Source organism: Oreochromis aureus, linkage group 7 (assembly GCF_013358895.1).
Source record: "Oreochromis aureus strain Israel breed Guangdong linkage group 7, ZZ_aureus, whole genome shotgun sequence".
In the NCBI taxonomy this organism is placed as follows: domain Eukaryota; kingdom Metazoa; phylum Chordata; class Actinopteri; order Cichliformes; family Cichlidae; genus Oreochromis; species Oreochromis aureus.
Genome location: NC_052948.1, coordinates 50,436,730 through 50,455,347, shown reverse-complemented (window position 1 = coordinate 50,455,347; position 18,618 = coordinate 50,436,730). Strand labels below are relative to the sequence as shown.

At 37.9% G+C, this 18,618-nt stretch overlaps 1 protein-coding gene across 6 annotated transcripts in view; it reads right to left on the bottom strand.

The window, feature by feature from the left end:
- fibcd1b (fibrinogen C domain containing 1b) overlaps positions 1–18,618 on the bottom strand; it is a 137,620-nt gene that overhangs the window by 53,858 nt on the left and 65,144 nt on the right. For all 6 annotated transcript variants that reach the window (XM_039614351.1, XM_031754626.2, XM_031754627.2 and 3 more), the window contains 2 exons: positions 11,657–11,816; positions 2,371–2,507 (listed from right to left, as the gene is read on the bottom strand). In XM_039614351.1, coding sequence (XP_039470285.1) covers positions 2,371–2,507; positions 11,657–11,816 — 297 coding nt within the window. The remainder of the gene's footprint in view (positions 1–2,370; positions 2,508–11,656; positions 11,817–18,618) is intronic.

Here is an 18,618-nt window from a genome sequence, read left to right as displayed (position 1 = left end):
AATCAGTGCAGGAATTTGTCAGCTATAATGAAAACATTTTCTCTTGTGAGTTTGATGCACAGCGAATGGAATTACGCATGAAGTCAGACGCTGTAAATGCTTTCTTTGCATTTTTTCTACTAGAAATCTCAGCACGGGCAAAACAAAAGAGTATCTGAATCTTTACTCATGATGATAGCACTTACTTAGCCTTTACTGAGCATTTACAAAACAAAAGGTGTCATCATCTTCTGCTGTGACTGCCCCTGTAATACTGGCTTTCCTTTTCTGCTTTATTAAATTATGACTCACAAATATTATGTTTTTGAAATTAAAACCGAATCATGAACAGGAAACCTCTGTGTTTTAGTAATAAGAGTAAGACAATACTTTTGGATATAAAATGTCACAATTTCATAATTTTATCAGAGTTTAGACATGTATCTATGTGAAATTTTGTGCCAATAATTGTATGAATTCTTGAGCTACAGTACTATGCAAATATACGCTGATATACAGCATATTATATAAGGCCAACAGAGTGTAAACTCTCTTAGGCAGCTTTCTTTAAGTAGTCTTCAGGAAAGGTTCTGCAGGCTTCTTGTAGACCTTTAAAGCCTTTTTTAAGGGATGTTTGCTGCCTTTTTGTTCCAATTTTAATAATAATGTTGAGGTGTGGACTCTGACAAGGCCAATCCATGACTCATATTGTTCCATTGCGGGTTCTTCTGACTTAATTGTCATGCTGAAAAATGAAGCCGCTGCCAATCAGACTTTTCTGTGTTCATAATTCCACCCATTGTCCATCACTCCATAATACATGGTACCAACGATCTGGAGCCCAGTTCTTGTGTAATTTGGCATACGTCAGCCTTTCCACCTGTTTTACTTCCTTAAAAATGGCTTCTTGACAGCCACCCTTCCACTGACACCATTTCTAATGAGGCTTCAGTGAAAAGTAGATGGATCAGCCAAAGATCCCGATGCTTCTTTTAAGTCATGTCTCAGGTCTTTGCTGGATTTTCTCCTATTTCTTATGGACATGATTGTGAGATCCTGTTCATCTGCTGTGCTTAGTTTCTTTTAGAGCTGCCACATCATATTTTGTTTCCAACTCTTTTCAAATTTTTTAAGGACACATTGCAAATCACACCAAGACATTTCTCAGCTTATAGGTCTTTGGGAATCAGCTTGTTAGTGCAAAAATGCTATTTTACACCTGCCAAACTATGTAACCTTTGTCATATTTAGGAGATTCAGCTAATAAACCTGGAACAGATTACGTGTTTTTGCAGTAGTAACAAAGTACCTAAAGATACAATACAATTTAAAATAGTTTCTTTGCTGTTGTATGTTATGTGTACGCGTGAGAGTGGTTCATCCCTTGAGTTAGGTGATGTTTTTATGCTTAAATGCTTCTTAGATCAGTTTTAAGTAGCTAACACCAACAAACAAAAAGGTCACGTACAATTCCTGGAGTGAATGAAAAAGCAGATAATGTCCAAAGAAAGACTTTGAAAGGCCTTCAGAAAGTGTGCTGGGACAGGCTTTAGCCCTCTGCGACCCTGAATTGGATAAGCAGAGGAAAATAGATGGATGGATGGATGGATGGGGTGACTCAAGATGTTTGCATGGTACTGTATGGCACAAAATATATTTTGTCAGGTCTGCTTCAACCACCAAGTTATAATTAGTTTTCTTAAGGTAAAGACCTTGAAAAAATCTCAAGGTGTTCATGACATATTGCACATATTGCTTTGTCCAATAACTGCTAACTTTATATTTACCCAGCAACATTTAAGTCCATCCTTGTCCAAAAACGTATTGCAAAATTTCCCTCAAGACATCCAAGATACCGCATCTACAACAACAGTACAGACAGGCTGATGGACAACCTAAAAAATGCTTCTATCCATAAAAATTGAGTGTGGAGAAAAAAAACTAAAAAAAAAAACTGCTTTCAAACAGGCCCACTTGAAAAATGTGTTTAAGATTTCTTTTCTTTGCTCTTCTTTGATAAAACTTTGATAACGCTGAGTGATAGATGGGATTCCTATTGCCGTACAACCATAATCGCAGCAGGTTCTGTATATAAACTTGTGTCCTTGGTAACTCTGACTAAAATGGAAGCAATGTACCAGAAAAGAAAAATTCATGTTTGCGTAAATCATTCTTTTTTTTGTGGGGGGAGGATTTGGTTCATACATGCAGATTTTAAAAAGCAGACCTAATAAAACGACCTTCTATTACCTTGCATTCCCTGAATACATCTTGATTACTACCCTAGCCCACCAAAAGAGTGAATGTTCCTCCCTTGGGGAGAGACACACAGGGGTTAAAAGCTGTGCGTGTGCTCACTGTAGTACAAAAGTGTGTTTTTCTCTGACTCACCGTCCAGCCTCCACCGTCTGTCGTCATGTCACAGTAGACCTGGAAGCCTGAAGGGTGGTGAATAGGAAACACAGAATAGATGCCATCTTCTCTTTGTCCACTGGCATACAGATCACCACAGTCACGGGGACGTGAGCCTGGGGACATGCAAAAACAGGGAGTCATTAAATAAATTAGCTCTAATATGGATTTCAAAGGCAAAGCATGCACTTGTACACGAGTCTTGCTTTGCCCTCCATTTAAATCCAAGCACTGCCACTAACACATGAACACAGGAACTGTAAAGGAATAGTTTGAGCGTTGTGAAAAAAAGATTGATGATGAGATCGACGAGCAGGTGATGGATGACAAAAGCGGAACAAAACACGCTGTAAGTCTGTCAAAGACGAAATTATGGGAGGAAAAATATGAAAAGCAAGTAGGTCAAATGAAGCTGGGAAGACACGAGGGTGGAGCGCAGATATACAGCACCGTGATGCGAGATAATACAAGTAGCTGGGAAAGGAATAATCAAAAGGAAGTTAGAGAAAAAGAAGGATATCTTAGTGAGGAGGTATATACATTTGAGGGATATAAAACAGACAAGGAGGCAGAAAGATTGGAGAGAAGTATATAACAGGCAGAATTCGAGATGAGTTAGTGAAGAGGAGACGTGACAGTGACAGAGAGAGCTTGTAAGCCACAGCAGAGCAGAATAGTAGCACCCTTGTCTGTGACTGAGAAACCCTTCTTACACAAGGGATACAAAATCTATTCACCAGGAAGCAGGAGAGAAACTCTGTGATGAGGACAGTGTCATAGATTATGCATGCCTGCCTTCACCGGGTCAAACCCCTGAATTTAAAACAGCCAGGAGACTTCTTAAAAAGGCCATACAAGATTTTTTTTTTTTTTTTACAGAACCCTACATGATAGGAAATGTTTGCTCTCCCCGAAGCTTTTCAGTTTCCCCGTGTAAGCCTCGGCTAATAAGATCCGAACTTTCATCACCGTCACACATAAATGGTAACATTTCCTACTTCTTCTTTTCATTACAGGAAACTGGGGGTGTCTAGGTTCGATAGAGGAGTCGCTATTTAGGAATTCTCTAACGCAGTCATTTTTTTTTCAGCCTAATCATCCCTTAGAGCCGAGAAAATTTCCTTCCAAGTACCACCTTCATTGATTGCACTTACACTCTAGGCCTGCTTTTGCTTGACCTGCCTTATGGCTGCAAGATATTTAATACAAAAGCATACAGTGGAAGCAATACATGAATGGGAATCAGTCGTTTTCAAATCTTCTTTCTGCAAGACTTGTTAGTGACACGGGCTTTACAATCACAACTTTGGATGTCTTATAGTTGTATGCATATATCTGGGCATCTATCATCAAACTACATGTTCTGTTAATTATTTTAAATACAACCCCACTGCATTAGATATATATGTGGCCCTTTCATTGAATGCTATTACATTTTTTATTTAGTCAATGCAGAAAATTAAACAGTAATTGTGCACACAAAGTTATCAGTCTAATGAGTCATGGGAACGCCCCATTAGATATTCCAAAATGCATTTTGGAATAAATAAGAACATTACTTGCAGATCACTTACACATACTCAGACAAACGTTTTATCAGATCTACCCAGAATCACATTACAAGGGACGTCTACACATTACATCTACAGGAGCTGATCGGCCACAGGCATCACGAAGCTCCCGGCACAGTTTTTGTGCTGGTGTTAATGCCAGAAGAGGTTTGGGACTCAGCAGTTTCTGTAGTTTTTAAAAGATTTCAGTTTGCAATAACACCACTTAAAATTTTAGTTGATCATGAAATATCTAGTATAGAACAAATTTCATCAAATTACCTGTTGCAACTGTGGCATCTTATTGAAGTATCGCTTTCAAATCAATAAGCTCTTTTTGTGAAGGCAGACTTGCATGTGTGCGTGCTTGACTTTATACACCTCTGGCAATGAGACTGAAACCTGTGTAGTGCATTTAATGATGTTTAGAGGTACTGTAAAAGCTTCAGCTCCAGCTCAAGAAGTTGTTTCAGCATACCGAGGTGAGTTTTGGATCATCGACCTGTTGAATTAGCCAGCCTCCTTTCACTGTCTGTTTCTTTACTTGAAATTTGAACTGTTATACTTAGATTTATAGGAATACATTTTTCAATTAGTCCTGAAGGTCTGCTACAAAACACCAAAAAAGAACATTTCTCTAAAGATATTTGGTGATTGTGGGCAAAGAGCTGTTTTATCAACAGCATGTACGGCTTATCGAGATGACGATTTGCATACTTCAGACATCTGCAATGAAACTGTAGGTTTTTTTTCTTTTATCTAGTGACTCATCCATGTAAACCTTGTCGATGCACTGAAATTGCACAATGAAATGATGTAGCACTTCTTCTGTGTCAGCTAAACCTTCCTGCAGGTCTTTTGCAGTCATTAAAGAGTCTTTGCTTTGCATTTTCTGCCCACTATTTTTTTGTTTTGTTTCAATCAAAGAATTTGTTTCAATCTTTTCTTGAAAACTTTTTGGAAAGTAGAACTTAGAAGTTAGAATTGTTTTTATGTCTTTTATAGCATTTCTGTACTTTGTAGGCACAAATTTGCTTCATTTTCAGGGTTCTGAGTTGCTTAGGTGATCATGTGGTTGTTGATTATTACTATGAGGATTTAAAAAAAATCATAATAATTGACACAAACAAATAAGTTCATCAATTTTAAAACATAATGTCACTGAGATCTCCACAGATCTTTTAGAACTCAACATTGCCTATAATGTGAAAATGTACCATAACCTATAACATGTACAATATATCTGCTTTCTGGTTTCTGTTTGAATCTATTTTAAAGCGGCAAAGTAACCACTATAGTTTTTCCATAAATGTAAGCTTCCAGTTGGTTCAGTTGTTGGGGACTATTCTCAGCCATGGATTTGAGACAACATTGGCTTCTAATGCAGTAGAGACGTGTAACAATACAGCAAGTCGAGCTCGCTGAGAGCTGCAGAGCAGGACTAATAGAGCGGTTTCATCAGAAACCCTGCTGCATGCAGGGACGGACTTCAGTGCTGTCAGTTTTGCATTCATATATCTTTGAAAATCTAATATGTTCTTTTGGGAATATAGAGCAAACAGTACTGACATGAATTATTAAAACATTCACACCCATATGGAAAAGATGTACAAAAAGATGTACTCAGTTTGAATTTCAGCAGTTTGTCGTCACCATATCTACCTGCATAAATGCACTGAGTTGCTCTTATATGATTGGTTATATGAATATTTGCATTAAAAAGTGGTTCAACCAGTCTGTCTAGTACATGTACTACATGTAATACAAGCTATTCTGTTGCTTTTCAACATGAGAACTTACATATGGGCATACAGCCAGTCAAAGATAGTCACTTTTTGCCTAAAGACTACATGCAAATCTATTAAATCTAACATAAAATATGTGCACACACAAATTTTATAGCATCTGGTTTTAACATTTAGTTAAAGAGTTACTAATGCTAGTAAAAATAAAAATAATCAATGCAAAACGAGTATGGGTGGTTAGGCGGAAAAAAAAATCATTTTTTGATATTCTGTGGTGCCGTTTTGCTGTCTATCCTAGTTTAGATGTTTTTCCTCCACACACAGAAAAAAACACCAAAAACCAAAAGAATCCAAAAAAGAAGAAACACTGATTTACCACCGGCAGCTTTGATGTACTTCATCTTGACAGTAACTCTAGGGGTTAAAAGCAGTAAAACCCAGCATAAAACTGCATTTCAGGATTTCACAAGCTTAATGTAGAGCATATTTATATTTTTATAAGCACATGTAAACATACCATTTAGCTATTTTGAAGCCTATTGGTTCACAGCATTGTGCCAAACTCTACTTTTGAAATTTCTGGGAGCACAGGTGTGGGAGCAAAGCAGGTGGAGCTGGATGCAGCTTGGAAGAGAGGCTGAATACGTTATTACTAGGAGGAATGCGGAATAAGCAGATGGAGTCAGGGTGAGCTTCAGTAATGACCGGTCACATGTGCTTCCCTCTTCCTCTTCAAGTAATAGATCAAATAATGAGAGGGAAGCAGGAGCCTACCATGAACATGGTCTGCAACATGTTAAAAAGCGAAGAGCAATCATGTCATTTTTTTTGTTAAAATTACCTCTTTGCTCAAAAAGATTCTGTATCCTCTGCATGTCTCTGCAGCGAGCTTGTATAAAAGGACGGAAATGAGTTTTTTTGTTGTGCTGGTACCTCTTGTAACAATTTTTAATGAAATTATGGGATAAGGTCAGAAAAGCCATACTACATTTATCCCAACTTTGGAAAAAAAACAACAACAAGATTTTTTATTACACCAGTTTAGAAATTAATAATTAATTGACAATAAATAATCTAACTTGGTCTGCAGCTGCTATATAAAAAAGCTAATTCCAAACATTTCAGAGCTGAATTTTTGGTTTGTTCTTTTGTGTATGACTTAGCAGTACGCACACACAGTTTAGGGACACACCTTGCAAAATCGTCTGGCTAGCATCACTTTTATGATAACCATTGTTATTAGACGGTAAATTTACAGTTAATGTAACTTTGGTGAATAATTATTTTACTCCTAACAAAAAAATTGCAATGAATGCCAAAGTTAAATGGTTTTAACATTATAATTTATGCATATTCTCAATTTTTCCAAATGTAAACATTAACTGTGATCTTGTGCCAAACCTCAACAGAGACCTGTGCTGTGAAGCAGAACTTGGGTTTAACAAAGGGGGTTCTCAGGTAACATTGCCATAATTTATGTTGCAGAACTAAACTGCAACATAAGAGCTCAGTCTTGGGAAATCAGTAAGAAATACAGTTTCTTTACCCGGCTTTTTCTCTGGTTGCTGTTAGTAATTTTCAAACATTTTTGGATGTTCTTTGAGCGTTATCATATGATCCTATTTCAATATCTATTTCAACTTATGCCAAACTGAAAGGCGGTCTAAGCTTATGTTTAAATTATGTTTTATTTTATTAATTTTTTTTCACTTGCTCTCAGACCTTTAAACACCACTGGGGCTGTAGCTGAAAGAATAAGGTTACAACTGTCTTACACACATCTAAACATTAATTTAATGGAATATGTAATTGTAATCTGTCAGATTCCCCTGTGTCTTAATAATGGAGCTGCAGTACTGATAAGTCTATTAACTTACACGGCCTGCAATTTGGCTGGCTTTCCTTGCTACTAATAAGTAAGACTTTATTAATATAGCGGTGCTTTTTCCAGTCTTACTGACTAAAGTGCTTAATCCACATCCATGTTCACACAGCACTATTAATACACTGCTTTGTTTATTGTCATATTGTAGTATTGTAGTTTGGGACTAGTTATATGCTGCCAAGACTACTTCTTTCATTTGAATGAGCTCCATTTTTGGACTGACAAACAAGGGCTTGATAACTGCCTTTGTGTAATTGCTTAGCCTGATAGAGGATATTAGGGTTAGTGAAGCCAGGATAAGGAAAACATAGCCTGGGTAATGTTGAACTTTCTTCACAGCACACCCCCCTGGAGAATATGATGCCAAACCAAACAGTAAGTGGAAGTGAAAGTAAACAGCAAGTGAAAACAAAACTAAACACTGAGTGAAGCAGACGCAGGAGTGAAGCAAATAATCTTGGTAAATACACTACACAATGTTTTGTCTCTACAAAGACCTACACACATCAGTTACAACTCTACAATAACCACCTGGACCATCTTCTACCAACCAATAATTAATAAGTTAGTAACATATAACAGAAAAGAACTAGGAACTAAAGTTTCACTAAATTTCAACTTCTCACTATTAAAATCCTGCACTTTTTTTTTCTTTTTAAAATTTGTCCCATTTGTAAAAATATCAGAAGTCGTCTTGCACACTGCTCTAGGTGATTAGTCTGCAGAGCATGGAGTCTGCCTCTGTAGAGTGACATTTAGAAAAATGCTAAACACCAGTCTTAATTAATAAAGTTCCTAATATGTCATGTTTTCAAATTATGCACAGCAAGTCTGAAATTAGCAACTGTAGATCATTTCTGCTGCAGAGTGATGACTACTGGTATTAAGTTGGTGAAAGATGCAGCGCTCATCGACTGCAGTATCAGTATGTACATTAATTTGAGACTACGGTTCACCAGATTACATATTTAGATGACAGCACAGGCTAAAAAAACTTACTCGGTGTGAATAAAATACTATACACCATCAGATGTGCCACCATCTGAAAGAGGTCATATACAAAGAGGTTTTTCTTTTCTTTCATTTTCTCCCTTGTCACCAAATAGGCAAAGATTTAAAAGGAAAAAAAAGACTAATGCCTGTTTAAAGTGACATAAAAAACACAGAAAAATGGAGCCCCAAGCTTAAACATCCTTTCAAAGAATCTTGTCGGTTCAGCATGTGAAGCTCTGTCCAGGGTGCTGAACCCTGGAGCTGGTCGATCAGTTAGCATGAATGCCTTTTAGTTTTACTCTTGACGTTTGTATAGCTACAAGTTAACCACCATTAAAACAGGTTTCTGTGAAGCACTGTGTGTGTGTTTTTTTTAACTTGAAAAATACACAAAAATTTCACATCGCCATAACTTAAAAAGCAAATAACAGACAGACATTCTTTTAGGTCTTTCCACTCCTGTAAAATTCTTAATATAGAGTAAATGGCAGGCGATTTTATTTTTAATTATTTTTGATTTTGCCATTATTAGACGGTGCAGTTACAGACAGGAAAGCAGGTAGAGAGAGATGGTGAGTGAGTGGGTGGGGAAAGAAATGCAACACAAGGCTTCATGTCAGCCTTACAGCATTACAGTTTAGCTTCCAAGCATATGGCTGCCTGCTCAACCTGTGAACTAAACCAGTGCCATGGGATTTCTAAGCATGTATTTTAATTATCTGTACTCTGCATTTATACTCTATACCTTGGCGCTATTAAAAAGAGGTAGACTATAACAGGCGTTTTTTCCTTTAAGATGCTTATAGTCAAACTGTCATTGCCTACATCCTTACAAACCAAAGAGACGGTACGCTAGGTTAGTTATTCCAATTTTAAGACAAGAGTTGGTCATTTTTCTGCTTTTTTAACAGGATCTAACATATATTATGTTATGGGAAAGATTGTAAGAATGGATTTGTTGGAAATACACACACCAGAATTTCTCTGGAATGCTCATCCTAAATGATAGATAAAGTAAACAGGAGTAATAAATAAATAAAATAATTCTCCTGTATTCTCTTATATCAGCAGGACAAAGAATAGTACATTCAGGCATGAAGCATATCTGCAGACTAGAGTGTATTCTTCTTTCTTCCAAAAAGCATGTGAGTCCCAAAACACAAAATGTTTTTTTCCAACATAAAAATGTATGCACGTTTTAAATTGGCTTTAAACTTTAAGAAGAAAGCTTTTTTTTCTTTTAGCAAAAACAAAAAAAATCTTGCATTGGTAAATTTTCTGCAAAGTGGTGGAATTACTCATGTGGAAAAATATTAATAATGAGCGATAACACGTGACAGACATTTGACTGAACTCAACACCTGTTTTTAGGCTCCACCGTAAGAAAACTAGAGAGAGGCAGCAGCCTGCGAGCTACTGCAGCAGGCACAACAGGGCTGATGTAATCATCACTACAACCCCATACTGGATGTAAACCAGAAATGGAATTAGGAAAAACATATACCTTGTACATGATGACTCCTTAATTTGAACAGGCATAATCACAGTAACGCAAATACATGTACAATGTAATATGATGGAAATCTTCAGTTATCTAATAAATAGCACCTTGTGGGTCTTATTTTGACTCTCTCTCTCTCTGACTCTTTAGAGTTTGAAAGTATTTTTCCTTCAAACTGAGTGGGGGGAAATCTTTGCGGCTCATAAATTGACTAATGATTTCCTGACTGAATAGGGGAATTTAATGTTTTTGTCTCGGATGTTGTTGCCATTAATATATAGCCAGGAGACAGTAAATTAAAGCCAAAGTGAGGTGTATTACATATTATTGGATGACAAGTCTTGCCATCATCATGAAACAATATACTGGCACACCGGTTAAAACCTTCAGCACCATGGACAGAGCCTTAGCGGGGCGTCCTCTGAACTGAACTTTGAGTTGACTATGAGTTTATGAGTTTTGACTATGAATTTTTTCACAGATTATATTTTAAAGAATATATAATGTTTCTAATAGTGTTATTCAACCTAAAGACCTGCTTTTCAATTAACAGTGATGCTTAAATGGATTTCAGATCAAATTATAGCTGTTAAGTATTAGTATTTATATTAAATGTATTATAGATACATTTGTAAGATTCGATACATTAAATATAAAAATTCTGAACACCGTTGACCCACTTACCTAAAATCTAACAGTATATACGTTATATTTGTAAAAAAATAAATATGGCACTTGGATTTAACTTAGCATCAATTTAGCATCAAGGAGAACTTACTCAGCATCACCGGTTTGGTTGATAATGTGACAAGCCTGCAATATATTAATATTAAAGTATATAATGAATGTACTAAAGATTAGTCATAACTTTTTATAAAGCATTCTAGAGCAAAACTTGAACTTCAAAATATCCCTTTGTTATGCAATTCCTGGACGATGCCTACTTCTTTATGTCTACAGATTTATGTAAACACCTAGCACCTTCTCAAATTGTGCCTCTAAGACACAAATTGTTGCTCTTTTATTCTGGTAACGTATGCTATACACGGGCAGCTTTCAATCTGTGACCTTGGCTACCTAAGGCAGCGCAAATCCAACAGGGGGATGCCACTGGGTGTACTACGCCTGGTTGAAAGCCTTCCAATGGGATGATGCCTCAGGCCGTTCTCTGCCTTTCAGCAACACAGCCCGGTGGACATGCAAGTCATCTCTCATGTAGAGAGCGAGAGAAAAAATAATCCACATCTCTACCAAGGCCAGTGGATAATGTGGATGAGGTGGATGAGATGTAGCCCAGAGAAACATATTGATATCACGAGGAGATGCTGGATTGAATAAATATGTGGGAAGACTGATGGTAGACAGACGTCTGTGGAATAAAATTTTGATGAATGGTGGAGCTGGAAGAAGAGAAGGACTGATCGTGACGGGGAGCAGAATAGAGCTGGAAAAGGTCAAATGTGTCGATGCATACATTACATATACAGAGACAAAGATAAAAACAGAATATAAGAAAAAGAAAACCTTACATATAAGAATCCAAGCCCACAGGACAGATACATAATGTCCAACCATGCTTCATTTCTCTTACCGTTGGAGCAGCCCTTGAAGCGGGCGCCTCTGACTGGTGCCCTTTGTAAGTCAGCCTTGACACGTGCCTTCAGACCCACATTCTCCTTCTGCATGGCATTAAGAGCATCACTAACCGAGTTCACTACCTTCACCATGTTGATCTGGCTGTCTGACAGCAGCTGCAACACACAAACAGGGAATGACAGAGAAAAACAGTTAAATATATGTTGCGTTACACTCGTAATTACAATGCAAATGCACACAAGCCAGTCATCTCTATTTACTTTGAATACTTTTAAACTGTGTACACTGCACATTGCTTCAGACCATTTCCCAAAGCTTTTCGAGGCTTTTTACTACCTCCTAGAGAGTCAGGCTTCTTCTACCTTTTTGAACATGTCATACACATTACTGTTTAGATATGCATAGTAAAACTGAATGCGAGTCTTAAAATAAAATGTGGTTCTTGAAGTTTTCATAAAAGAAATCTGTTTTGGACCCTCTTAAGGGCTGGAATTTATTCGGCTATAAACAATCAATTGAGCATAACATTAGTTCTGGCAAGCTGCAGAGTTGAGCTCAGCCAGCAATCCCCGCAGATCAGCTGATGTCAGTGCCAGCCAACATTAGCTGATATGGTAAATATAAAATGATTAATGCTATTTAAGCCTCATCAACCTGCATAAAGGCAAGCCCCTTTGCAATCCCACCTCCAACTTCACGCTCAGTGTCTTTAGTCTATCTTTGCCTCCTGCTTTCCATGTATGTAAATGGAAGGGGAGGAGGTGTGTGCTCTCTCATACTTAATCTTTCTACAAATGCAAATAGAAGGGCTGGGGAGTCCCAGAACAGAGCCATACCACCAAATATGAATTAATGCATATGGAATAACAATGCTATTTAGACTGTTTCCTGAAAGAAATGCATTTACACTCTGGCAGCATAACAAACCCCTCTTCAGGAAAGTGTGCACTGTCAGTGGTTTCTGCACTGGATTCAAATACCATGTGAAAACAATACACATACTAGACATTATCTGGAAGACAGGAGCTAACCAGGTGCAGAGTCCGAGTGCAGTAACATAATTTAGTCTCAAATGAAATAATGCCATTCCCTTTAATGTCCCCATATTTGCCAGTACAACTATAGATACAGCTACATAAGGAAGATTTATGAATTTCATAACTACCAAAGTGGACTGAAGAGTCTAGCTTTGAAAGATGCATTTATAATTACCCACCTATGTGGCTTCATAAACCCAAATTAAAATGTTATATTCACTGAACTTTTCCAAGGTAACATCAAAGTTACATACGCAGACTTTGAAATTCCTCCTTAGTCTGCTCAAGGATGATCTAGATGTTATTGTTGAATATATATAGCAGTCCGATTTCTACAACTGGGATTCATATATTAAATGCAAGACTCGATCTATTTTACCACGTTTATGTTGGCTTGGAGTCTTTCCCCAATTGGACTCGGAATGTGGATGTAATGCTTCCCAGCAATCAACTATCACAATGTGGTGCAGTATTGTCTTGTAGGGACCTTCAGAACCACACTGGTGCAAATACTGCCCCATGTAGCACGGAGACACCAAATTCCCACTCCACAATGTACTCTGATGAATGCTATGAAACACAAAGAGCCCTGTGGGAAGGATGCTGATGAATGTGTGTGCTAGGACTTGCAAAGATCAGTGTAACCTCTCTGATCTGCCACGGCCACATCCTTACCTGCAGCCCTTAATGTGCTTTCCATTGCAGAAAGGTTGTTTTCACACATTGCCCTAGTTGGCCAAAGTCTATGCACAGCCAGGACTTAAGCTCCATATGAGAACACTGCACACTATATTGTGCAGACAGGAGAAATAGTCTTGCTGTTATTTGTACGCGGACACAATCCTCATCTCATTCCCTTTCTTTCATCTTACCTGTACCCAAATGCACCCATGCACACCCACAAACACACACTGAGACCTGCAGTGTTCAAAGACATGTATAGGGGATTCAGAATCTTCTATCAAATGTATGTCTGTGCAGCTATATTCGGGTCCTAAAACTGCATTAAGTAGAAACCCCAGTGGCCATTCCCTGCCCTCAATAACCGTGCAACACACCTCTGAGGCACAGCAACCTAAAATCAAATAATATCACGGTGACACTGGGGGTTTAACTCACACACAAACACAACACAAAGTTGCAAACAAAAAGACACATTTACATGCATACCTCCATGTCAGTGCAAAAAAGACACATGCATTCCATACAGGTATCAAATACTCTACACCTAGACTAGATACGAGAAAGACAGTTTGATGTGTACAACTACAAGTGCAGGAACAGGTCCGTACTTACTTGGACAATGATGCAGCTTATAATTTTGCCTCTGTTCACCACTAGAGTGGATTTGAAATCAAATGTCAAGATGTAATTGAAGTGCAGACTTTCAGCTTTAATTTAAGGGGTTTAACAAGTATACCAGTCCTCAATTTTAAAGGGGCTAAGAAGCAATTGGTGAATTTACTGACAAGGAGATTCATAGCAAAGTAAGGTCTGTCCCTCATGATCCTATGACAAATTAAGCAGACTAGTACATGCCCATGCTACAGTACTGCTGGGCCTGTTTGCGCTGTTGGCTGTAAAATATTTTATAAAGTGTTGAAAAATTAGTGATTTTAGCCTGCTGCTAAGCATTTGCTAGGCAGCATGATGGTATCATAATACCTGATGTAGACAAAAACCTTCAGAGGCCTAAGATGGACCTGTGTGGCAAGTTTGGTTGGTCAACTATTGATTGTCTAGGAGGAGTGTGTGGACAGACAAAGACTTTATATATTAAGAGCCAAAATTAATTTAAAGCTTTGAACTTGATTTGGTGACTGGTGACTGGTGCTATCAATATGAGGTCGAAAGAGACCTCAGGGAGGGAAGTTAGGCCATTATTAGGTGAAAAATTTAGAGAGATAGCAAAATAGCCTAATCTGGTACATTCTTAAAAAGGCTTGAGAGATCGTTATTTCATGGTCACAGAATTGTTTCTTTGGTTAAGAATAACCCTTTTATGATATTTAGTCAAGTCAAGAAGGTCGGATTGGACATGGCCAGAATACGTTTAAAAGAGTGTGTGTAGTCTTTGGATGAATAAAACTTGTATCAGAATGATACCCCTATAGGGATGGAAAGAGCAGCTAATGATGTGAAGCATGCCATATCATCTGTCAAACATGGTGGGAAGGCAGTCTTATAGCATGCAAATGTATGGTTGCCAATGGAACCTGTGACTAGAATATATTTATGATAAAACTGCTTCTAGAAATAGCAGGATAAAGTCAAAGGTGTACAGGGCTATGTTCAGTCAAATGCTGCAAAACTGATTAGGTAGTGCTTCACAATGCAAATGGTTAATGACCCAAAGCATATTGCAAAAGCAACCCCAAGAGTTTCTCAAGGCAAATAAATGAGATATTCTTCAATAAGCAAGCCAATCGCCTGATCTTAAACCAATGGCTCATGCGTTTCAGTTCAGTTCAAAGAGACCTACAAACACACAGCAATGGAAAGTGGCTGCAGTAAATGGCTAGCAGTTCATCTCAATGGAGGAAACACAGCATTTGGTGATGTCAGTGGGTTCATGCAAAGCAATTCTTTACTTTTGTAAAGGAGGGCTAGTTACTTTCGAGCCTCTAAAAATGAGGGATTACATATAAAAATGTCAGTAACACGTAAAAGTTTAATGGAATACTTTTGTTAAACCCCTTGAATTAAAGCTGTAAGTCTGCACTTCAAACACATCTTGATTGGTGGATGTCAAACCCATGGTGTGGTCAGAAAAATTCATTTTTAGAGAATGAGAAAGGTAGGGACATTATCTAACATTTGAGTTACCCTGTAAATGTTTTTGTGCACATTTAACATTATTACTGGTGTTGTCTTTAAAAGTTAATTGTGTTTGTTTGTGCGTACCAAAAGCAGAGGATTGTCTGCGGTCTTAATGCTAAGCCTTGACTGACACATCAATTAGGATCATGAAGTAATTACCTCTCATTAGGCAGCCTTTGCACAGTCTTACAAAATCAGTTACACCACAGCACTCAACACATGGAGCCTTGTTTCATGAGTCAAAGTTGAAGTCAAATTGTTACAAAGTGTTTCCATTTAGAGCTTAACACGATTCACACGATAATGTGCAGTGCACTCGCACTCAAAATCAGCCTCTTTGCTTCTTACTGTCGATTAAATCCATTTTCGTCTGATGCTTTGTTTCTTAAAACTACAAACTTAACTGCTGACCTGCTGAAACGTTTGTGGGAAAACACAATAAAGAGTCCGTTCTGTTCCCTAGGGTGCCGAGTCACAGAACAGAGAGGCACCACAAGGCTAGAAAGGGCAATTACAAAATGTCATTTAGTCACCATCTGCATAATATGACATCTTCACTTCACAAAGTCACCCTCTTTTCCTTTTGCAAATTGGAAATAATTTAAACTCTCAGCCATATCTGTCTATTCCGAACCTCAGATATCATTTCAAACAGGTCTAAAATGCAAAAGGAAAACATTAAGATTTTGTTTTGCGCTCAAGCGGCGTAATCAGTGACAGTTCATTTGCAGACAACCGGGGTAGTATATAAATGGTGTCACAAAGTATTTCCAATGGAAAAGGAAACACCTCAAACTTACTGTAACACATCTAAGACGCATAATCATTGTCAGCTGTAATTTATGTTAATACCTTGTCTGTGAATTGCCACATCTGGCATTCACAATATACCATTTGGGCTGTCAAAATACTATAGTATTGCAAATAAGTGTGTTAGCATATGATGTGTGCAAATGTTCAATTAAAAGTTTATGCGTAAGTAAATTAATGTAATCTTGCGTATAATGTTGTACTTACTACATATCATTAGTTAACAGGGCTGTGAGTTTACAGTGTGAAAAAGTACTTATCCCCTTTCCTGACTGTTTTTTTGCATCTTTGTCACACTTACAGTTAAGCCCAAAATTATTCATACCCCTGGCAAATTTTGACTTAAAGTTACTTTTATTCAACTAGCAAGTTATTTTTGACTGGAAATGACACAGGCGTCTCCCCAAAGATAATAAGACGATGTACAAGAGGCATCATTGTGGAAAAAATATTTCCCAGGTTTTATTTATATTTTAGCAAAAAGTATCATGTCCAGAATTATTCATACCCTTCTCAATAATCAATAGAAAAAAAGCCTTTATTGGCTATTACAGCAATCAAACGCTTCCTATAATTGCAGACCAGCTTTTGCACGTCTCCACAGGCATTTTTGCCCATTCATCTTTAGCAATGAGCTCCAAATCTTTCAGGTTGAGGGTCTTCTTGCCATCACCCTGATCTTTAGCTCCTCCCACAGATTCTCAATTGATTCAAGTCAGGACTCTGGCTGGGCCACTGCAAAACGTTAATGTTGTTGTCTGCTAACCATTTCTTCACCACGCTTGCTGTATGTTTTGGGTCATTGTCGTGCTAAAATGTCCACTGGTTCCCAAGGCCAAGTTTTTCTGCAGACTGCCTGATGTTGTTGTTGAGAATCTTCATGTATTGCTCTTTTTCATGGTGCTGTTTACTGTGATTAGGTTCCCTGGTCCATTGGCTAAAAACACCCCAAAAGCATTAGGTTCCCACCACCATGTTTGACAGTGGGGATGGTGTTCTTTGGGTTGAAGGCTTCTCCATTTTATGCCAAATGAAGGCAACATCATTGTGACCAAATAATTCAATTTTTGTTTCATCTGACCATAACACTGAAGACCAGAAACCTTCTTCTTTGTCCAGATGAGCATTTGCAAAGGCCAAATGAGCTTTGGCATGCCTTAGAAGTGCCTGGAGAAGTGGCGCTTTCCTTGGTCTGCATCCGTGGAACCCAACAGTGTCCGTTGGACTGTCTGCCTTGAGACATTGCCACCAGCAGAGCCCAGATTCACCAGAATGGCCTTGGTGGTGATCCTGGATTCTTTTTCACCTCTCTCACTATTCTCCTGGCCAGCACAGGTTTCACTTTTGGCTTCCAACAACGTCCTCTGAGATTTTCCACAGTGCGGAACATCTTGTATTTTTTAATAATTTTGCACTGTAGCCACTGGAACTTGAAAACATTTGGATATGGCCTTGTAGCCCATTCCTCACTTGTGAGCAGCCACAATGCACAGCTGCAGGTCCTCACTGAGTTCCTTTGTCTTAGCCATGAATGTCCACAGACCACCTGCAGAGAGCTGCTGTTTTTCACCTGTTGAGTTGATTAAAACAGCTATTTCCAATTAATCAGGGTAATTAGGATGCTTTAGAACAGCTTTGACTATTGAATGGTATGGAACTTTGGATTTTCCCAGAGACTGTGACAGTTTGTAGAGGGTATGAATAATTCTGGACATGATACTTTTTGCTAAAATATAAATAAAACCTGAGAAATATTTTTTCCACAATGATGCGTCTTGTACATCGTCTTATTATCTTTGGGGAGACACCTGTGTCATTTCTGCTCAAAAAAGAACTTGCTTGTTGAACAAAAGTAACTTTAAGTCAAAATTTGGCAGGGGTATGAATAATTATGGGCTTAACTGTACATATTTCAGATCATTAACTAACTTTCAATATTAGACAAAGACAACCCAAGTAAACACAAAATGCAGTTTTAAAACGATCATTTTACTGTTTAAGGGGAAAAAAGTTATATATCCTTTTCACAGTTATGCCAACATCTTATGTGAAAGCAATTCAGCAGTGCTTAAATCGACCATCAACAAGGGCTTGATTTAATTCGCTGTATTAAAGTGTTTCATAAATGTTAGGCCGACCTCTTCCTATCCTGTATCCATTTGATTAAACAGTCAGAGATTCTAGACATATGAGGTCTCTGAAGCAAAGAAACAATGAATAAAAGATTACCCTGATGATTGAGAGAGCCTTCATACATAAACAGGATGTTTTCATATCAAATATGAGTAAT